Source organism: Dipodomys ordii, unplaced genomic scaffold, assembly GCF_000151885.1.
Source record: "Dipodomys ordii isolate 6190 unplaced genomic scaffold, Dord_2.0 Scaffold17, whole genome shotgun sequence".
Classification (NCBI taxonomy): Eukaryota; Metazoa; Chordata; class Mammalia; order Rodentia; family Heteromyidae; genus Dipodomys; species Dipodomys ordii.
Window position 1 is genome coordinate 21514269 of NW_012267233.1, and position 8774 is coordinate 21523042.

The 8774-nt window shown below is 35.4% G+C and overlaps 1 protein-coding gene across 1 annotated transcript in view; it reads right to left on the reverse strand.

Moving 5' to 3' along the window:
* Positions 1-8774, reverse strand: part of Cpne3 (copine III) — a 53793-nt gene that overhangs the window by 14483 nt on the left and 30536 nt on the right. Inside the window, 2 exon segments of the mRNA XM_013012408.1 lie at positions 1005-1120; positions 3369-3467. Of these exon segments, the coding sequence (XP_012867862.1) occupies positions 1005-1120; positions 3369-3467 (215 nt within the window).

The window sequence follows — 8774 nt, forward strand, 5'->3', positions numbered from 1 at the left end:
CAGAGGGGTTACAATTATATGAGCAAGGTAATGAGTACATTTCTTATCAAGCATTGTTGCCTCCTCCTTTGTTTTTCCCCTACCATCCCTTCCCTCCCATCTCCACAACTACACCCCCCACACACACCAAATTGCAAAGTTCCTTTTTCAACATGGTATCTTATATATCTCATTGTTGTAATGAGTCAACCTGTATCCCTATTTAAACAATCTGTTTTTTCCCTTCCCCTCCCCAAATTATACCAACATCAAATACAGTGAAAACAGGGGTTATACCATGGGGGAGGGACATAACAAAGCAACAAAAAATCATGTGGTACCTTATAGATACGTTAGAATCAATAGCAACAAAGAAAAAAACACTTGTGTCCTTATCTTGGGGTTCATCCAGAGCTTTTTTTGCTCAAGGTTAGCACTCTACCATTTGAGCCACAGTCCACTTTTGGTAGTTTATTGGAAATAAGAGCCCTGTGGACTGCTTGGACAGGCTTAGAACCACAACCCTCAGATCTCAGCTTCCTGAGTAACTAGGATTATAGGCATGAGCCACTGGTACTGAAACTACATTCTTTTAGAATGACGAGATATCAACTATTTCCTAGCCTGAATTCCTTTTTTACTATAAAAAATACTTATAAAATTTTAGTAAGAATTCATAAATAAATAAAACAATATTTTAAAAAATATTTTTTCACTGAAAGTTGGTCATTCTCCTTTCATTTATAACATTTCATCATGAAATTATAGTCAAAACAGATGAACTAGGTCAGGTAATTTCCACTTACAGGTTGGAAAAATACCAAGATTCTACATTGCCAAGGTAATGGAAAGTTTTAATATTTCTTGTCTGTTGTGTAGGAAGCAAAATTTCTTGAAATACTTCATTATTCCTTACTCCATACTGTTTCTTTGGGTGACCAGATTATCCAGTGATTTTCAGTTGTCTAATTTTCAGTTGCACTTATCTGAAACAAATCAACTTGCAGAAGAACTCAAAATACAACCTGGTTATAAGTGACAAAAGCCAACCAACCTCACAGAGTTTCACAATAATAACACCTGAATTCTTATAGCTTTTTTTCTTTTGTCTCTTCTTTTCATTTATGCATTCATATTCAATCTGTAAGAAGAGAGGAAAAAATGTTAATTTTTTCACTATCAATATTCTAAATGCCAATGTAAATTTAAATGAACCACCATTTCCTCTTGGAATCAAACCACTTATGGTAGAGGTCTGTTGTAACATGCAACTCTGAACTCCATAATGCATTAAGACAATGAAATCATTATTGATCAAATTTCCAACAATTAAGGTACTCCTAATAATTGCAAACCATTTTAAATAGTTTATGAGCATGACATTTACCTATATTGGTAACTAATTTCTTTGCAAATATTCCAAATGATAACTTTTCTTCCCTATAATCAAGAAAGAAAATGCTACTCCTGGATGTTAACTATACAAAACAAAAACACATTTTGCTTTAAAATAAGCTATCATCACAAATCAGACATATGAAGCCCAACACTATGATAAACCCTATGGCAAAGATCATCTCTTTTCACAGGGAATATGGGTTAAAAAATAAATTTAATTTACCAGACCACCCCTCACCATCAGAATGATCTCTCCATCTCCAAACCACCATCCTTCTTTAATACTTGACTCTAGTCACTTACTGTATCTGCCACTACTGTTACAATGACTGATCTTTATCCATCTATAACTATAGAAAATTCAGGTAATACATTCTGTTCTCAATTGTTTCTGTTCAGTAATTTTTTTTTTACTTTCACAGGTAAGGTTATAATCACCTCCAACTTAAACCTTTGAATTCTTACCATCTTGTCTATTAAGAACATTGAGAGATACTTAATCAATCCCCGATCATTACTTTTAGCTAATAGGAAGCTTCTTAGGTACACCATTAACAGCCATTCCTAATTTTCTAAGAATCAACATTAGGAAATATATTTGACATAATAATGTTAATTGAAATTATGTTAAAGGAATTCCTCAATGGTTCAGAACATGGACAGATATATCATAAACATTAATATCCTAAACAGAATCTCATTAAAAAACATCTAAAATTATTTTACTCTTCTCACTCATCCTTTTGCAATGTGTCTACCAAAAGGCATTGTGCTATATAATCTTTGATAACACAAATATGAGAACATATAGCCTTGTCCGTGGGTAAGACTTATTATGGAAGTAATGTTAAAAGTTTCACTCTAGGTTTGGTGGCACATGCCTATAATCCCAGCACTTGGAACAGAGATGCAAGACTCCAGGTTCAAGGCCAGCCTGGGCTAAAGAGCAAGATGGAAAGGTTTCAGAAGCACCCTCATAAATAAGTTGGAATGTTACATAATAAACTCAATGTGGTTAATACTGCCAAATGGTCTTATAAAAATTATGCCACTAGATTGTAGCTTATTATTATATAATTTAAAAGACAATGAATTAAGCTTCTGCCTTTCTTGTGGTTAAAGAAAAGTCAGAAAGAAGACTATAAATGCCTGTGAAAGAATCACATAAGGTACATAATAAAAGCCTAGGCGTTTGTCTGGCAGTATAGATATTAATTATTGCAACCGAGGAAATGTCTAAAGCCTTTAAAACTACAGATTTGAAATAAAATCATATATGCTATCTTAAACTAAAAGAAACCCAACCTCTGATACAAATATATTTGGCATGCATAGTTTATGACAGCTGCTAAGCCGCACAGGATGGGTCTCAGAACTTCTTTCCAAGAGATGAGTATGAGCTACTTGTCTGCATGGAAACAGCTTGCCACTTTCAGACTCAAGAGTACTGCTTGCTCTCCTTAGGCCATGAGTCAACTTGCCCTCAACCCCACTTCCAGCATTCAATAGTTCAGACTCTATAGCTAGGGGCTTCTACTGAAGTAAATAGGTGAACTCCCTGCTTATGTTGCCAGAAGGAAGCTGCTGGCCATGATGGAGGCGACCTATTACTATAGCTCATGTTGCTCTTTCTTCTCCATGTGAGTTAAGTGGTGTTCCATTCATTGCTTGACTGTGTTATTAGGTTTTCTCTTCTAAGACACAGGGGCAAAAGTCACTTCCATTCCCAGTGAGTGATACTGTAATGATCTTTGCCTTCCTCCAAGTTGGTGGAGGTCCTCCACCAGGGGGGACCATTACATGGTGTTCCGTGAAACAAGAAACATACCCCAAGTATGACCTCTAGATTAGCTAGTTACCACGCAAATAAAACCCATCAACTTGTGAAAATTATGCAATATAAAAACCACCGTGAACTACTTCTATACCAAAAGAAAAAATTAATACTAAACACAGCTAGACTATATAGTACATGCAAAGATAAAACTTACAGGTGAATTCCTGGAAGCTTCTTTCAGTTTTGTCATGGTAGTTTGAAATGTTCCAATAAGATCATGTGATCCATCATTGTCATAATCATAACACTCTACCTGGAATTGTATGATAAAAAGTACGTAAATCAATAGAATCTTATTAACAAGTATCTAGGTATTAGGTACTTGTTAATAAGAAATACCTTTGTAAATAAACCAAGTAAAAATGTTTAGTATGAAACCCTACCTGCACAAGTAGGAATTAACCCTAGAGAAGTTATGTTAAAATCCTTTAAACCCCAACTGTCCTTAAACTCCTAGATAAATCAGAGACAAGGAAACTCTGCATTTAACGTTTCCAGCTCCTCTGGCATGGCCTTTACAAGTGCTGGTAAAAGACAAAAAACACTCATTTTCCCAACTGTTTCTTCACTGTTTTATCATCAGTACCACTCACTATATGGCTATAGATCATAATCTGGAGAAAGGCAGGCAATATCCTAGGAAGCTAAAAAAATTATAATGAAATCCTAAAAATATGAAAATTTAAAATGATGGAAAATGTATTTCATTGCCTGCACTTTGTATCAGAGGTTAGATATGAAGTCAGATTTTCATCATTCTGAAGATCAGAACTCTTATATAAATGGAAAATTCTAGGAAAAAGATATTTAGACTACTGAGGAAGTCTTCACTGTATCTTCCTTTTCCTACTCCTTTTCCTTTGCCATGAAAGACACAATGAGCTGCAAAATAAGATCTAGATTAAGAGCTCTAGATTCAGTTTCTCTCTCTCTCTCTCTCTTTCTCTCTCTGCCCTCCCTCCTTCCCTCTTGCAAACAGACAAGATTGTTTTATTTGCTTTAGTTTTTTATGAGGTTGACTAATGAAATGTAAACTAAAGTAAAAAGTAAATATTTTTCCAAATACTAAACTTCTTTCCAAAGGGAAAAAAATTAATGGGGAAAAAATAAAGTCATGACTATTAGCAAACTGAGGTGTTCAAAGGAATCTAAACACTGACCATAATGGTTGTAAATATTCAGCAACAATGTTTTTATACTACTTCATGATCTTAAAACAGATTATTTCATTTCTGTTAAGTGGCATTGGGCAATAAGAGCGTTGTGAGCTACAGTAGAATCCTTCTATTCTTTTTTTTTTTAGAACTAAAACTTGGAGAATTTGAACAGAAAGTCTTTAATTGGTGGTATGCTTTGTGTGGTAACCAATATGGGTACAGTAAGGTTATGCTAAGGATACTTTTGAGAGCTTCTGGAGCTTCTTTCAAAATAAAAGCTTATTAAAGGAATTTACATTAATCCTGGCCAATACACAGCTCCATCATGCCCCTACCCCTTTCGGTGGTTGTATTAATCCTCAACTTAATAGTCAAAATGTTATATGTTCACTTGGCAGAGTGATAGTTTTTCTGCTCAGTCCTAAACAATGACAGCTACAAAACTGGAAACCTTTCATTCCTTACTTGATTTTCATTCCTCTTTGGAAACAGTAAAAGTCTTTCAAGTGAAAAAAGCAGGCAATTGTGAGAAACTGTACAAGGTTTTGTTAAGAAAAGCTTCATAGGCACTTTGGTAACTGTTCTAATCTGACATTCTCACTCTTGTCATATACATCTTCAATATCCAATTTAAAGCCACATTCCTTTATCTGACTTTTTATTGTATCAAGAGAAAAGAAAAGTAATAGTTTTAATGATTTTTTTTCTAGAGGACATAAAGTACTGATAAAATAGAACACAAACTATCTTAATATTTTAGCAATATCATTCAGCAGACATGTTTTATTATACACAATGAAATGTTACATTTTAGATGTCATTCAGGGAACAACAATATATATTTAAGCAAGATTAAGCTTTCATAAAGCCTAGATTTTATTTAAACAAATATCATCAAGAAGTATGTTTGACTGAAGTTTCAAGAAGTATAAAATATATTTTTACTCTAAAAGTTTGCACTATTCCCTACAAAAACAACAACAACAACAACAAAAAAACACAAGAAAGTCTTCCTGAAGATGAACATAAGATTTTTCTGTGTGCCAGTCCTGGGGCTTGAACTCAGGGCCTGGGCACTATTCCTGAGCTTTCTCACTAAAGGTTATCACTCTACCACTTGAGCCAAGGTCTGCCTCTAGCCTTTTGGAAGTTAATTGAAGATAAGACTCTCATGGACTTCCCTGCTCAGGCTGGATTTGATTTGCAATTCTCAAATCTCAGTCTCCTAAGTACCTAGGATTACAGGTAATAGGCATGAGCCACCAATGCCTGGTTAGATGTAACATTTTAAATGCTAGCCTATGTTCAAATAAAGTTTGAGGCAAGATGGTTTATGTCATTTAATTTCTCTCTTTTCAAGAATTCAAGAGCTAAGTACTATTGATTATTAAGCACAGGTATCAGAAGAACTTATGAAATTTAAATATATGCTTGGTATACATTTATGCATATGTATGTATGTAGAAGAACACACCCCCACACAATGCATTCCCATTGTAAGCATGGTAGCATGCATGATTATTTCTTTTATGTACTCAGTCATATTATGGAAATAATACATGCTTGAGTGATGACACATTATAGCACAGAAAGTACTGAGGATTCTGACTTTATCTCTGCTCTGTAATTCTTCACTGCTTCTCTAAGTCATTTCTGACATTCACTAAACCACAAAAGTATGACTATCTGATGTTGCAAAGAAATGCAGAACTAGAGAAATAAAGTCAGTGACAAAAAGGCAAAACAAATTGTGAATAATTAAAAAACAAACTGAGAAATTTTGAAGAATGGAACACATTCATCAAAACTAAGAAAGTCAATTTACTTACTACAATAAATTAGCTCTGTAAGCATATCACTGCAAGTAAAAAAGTTTTAGAAAGTTTTGTTGTTAGCATTATCAATATAAACAATCAAATCATTACAGATTAGATCTAATGGTGCCCAATATTTTTAATGTGAAAAGCAAAGTTCTGTAATTGATCTAATAATACAAATTATTATTGCTTTTCTACAATTTACATTATTCCTAGATTTTCACTGCATTTGACTTACCTTACAAATCATACTTAACAATCACTTTTAAAGCTTAAGAAATTAAGTAGTTTTCAAAAATAACAGCATTCTCTACAGTGTCCTCCAATTTTCAAAATGTTCACTTTCATGATTTCACCTTTACTTTCTTGTATGGGAGAAGTTATTACCTCCATCATGTAAGTAAAGAAGTTAGGCTGATGTGCCCAGCATCCATTATCTTGTTAAAGGGCTTGAACTGTGGTCTGACTTCAAATCCTGTTTCATAATCCTATTCTACTTTTAATACACTGATTACAATAAGAAAATTAAAAATGAGAAAAAAATCATGAGTAAAAATCCTTGGACTACTGAGCTTTAAACATAAGGAAGTCTTCCATTTTGGATCATGGAACAATTGTATCTCTCTAGAACTTATTTCTTAAATATATCAATGCATTTGTTTCTAATGCCTATAAATACAAATAAAAACTGTTTAATTAAAAAAAAAAACTGGTAGGGCAGCCAGGGGCTGGTGTCTCAGACCTGTAATCCTAACTATGGAAGAGGCTGAAATCTGAAGAAATGTGGTTCAAGTCTATCCCAGCAAAGGCTGTGAAACTCTGAAGAGTCCATGAGACTGTCTCCAAAGTAACAAAGTAAGTAGAGAAGTACAGCACCAGCTGAGCAAGCAAGCAAATTGAGTAAGAGTGGGAGGCCTGGCTTCAAACTGTGGTAACAGCACATTCAAAAGTTTTCTCCTTTTCCCCATTAGAGCAATGCCACCACTATTCTCCTCCTTACTATGGGTAGGAGGAACATCTGGGTTCTTAGGGTAACATCTGCTTTGAAATATGCAAGGGATACACTCAAGTAAAGGGTATAGTTTCCACTTACAAAAGCAATGAAATCATAGTAAAAAGAAAAAATATTAATTTAGACATTTATTTCTAAAAATATTGAATAAAATAGAAATTATACTAATGAAACATTAGGTCAACAAATTTATTAAACATGCCTTCTCCTTCAAATAGACTTCTGTACTAACTAGAACACATTTTTATTTCAGCAATAGCATATATACATAAAACTCAGTTCTGTAGGTATGTAATAAATCATTGACTTTTATTTTTGACTCTTTTATTTTTATTTATTTGGTCGGGTGTGGGGCTTGAACTCTGAGCCTGGGTGCTGTCCCTCAGATCTTCAACTCATGGCTAGCGCTCTACCACTTGAGCTACAATGCCACTTCCAGTTTCTTGGGTGGGTTTATTGGAGATAAGAGTCTACAGACTTTCCTGCCTGGGCTGGCTTTGAACCATGATCCTCAGATCTCAGCCTCCAGAGCAGCTAGGATTATTGGCATGAGCCACTAGAGCCTGGTCTTTTGACTCTTTTAATTTGCATATATTAGTTGTACAAGGAGGGTTTCATTGTGATATTTCCACCTGTACACCATATACCTCAATCAATCTCACTTTTTCACTCTCCCCCTTCCAAAAACATAATGCAAATAAATACATTGACCATATTCATCATTACTCTCTTTTTCAGCCCTCTCCCTCTCTCTGATACTGTATGTGTTTCCTGAAAATTATATATATATTGCACCAAGGGATTTCACTGTGGTATTTCAGATGCATATCTATATATCTATATATAGATATATTTTTTTCTCAGAATAGGCTTCTCTATTGCTTTATCAGCCCGCCTTCCCAATCCCCTATTAACCAACAATTCTCCATGAGGTTCCTTATGCCCTCTTTATACAAAGCTGCAGTCAATATTCAAATTCCATCTTTCTTTTTCTTTTGTTCATTCTTTCCTTTCCCCTTATCCTCTCACATAATACCATCATTAGAATAGTGTTCTATGCATATATGTATAAATTTATGTACACAGGTATATGTGTGTGTGTGTGTGTGTGTGTGTGCATGTCCATGAAATAATTTACTTTAAAAATATTAACTTGAGGAGGGGGGACCAAGATGGCGACGGGGCAGTAGGGAAACGCCACAGCTCTCTCCAACCAAAAAGAGAGTTCGAGTTCCAACGCTTAATCTCCCCAAGAGACCGACAACAACAAAAAGACGAACACTCAGAGAAAAACCAGAGGTGGGAAATAACAAAAAAGAAAGAGAGGAAAAGAAGAATTTCAGAACAGAGAAGAGCGAAGACCCCTCCCCCAACCTTTACTGGCCACGCGGCAGTGCGCCAAGCCGCCGGCCAGCCAGCGGGGCAGGGGGGCTGCCGGAGCCCCAGAGACACAGGGGGCCACTCGCAGATACCAGGTACCGGTTCGCAGAACAGCGGATCGCCAGGAACACAGAAACCTACCAGCCGGGATTCTCCACGAGGATCCCACCCCCACCCCTCACTCTCCACCGGAG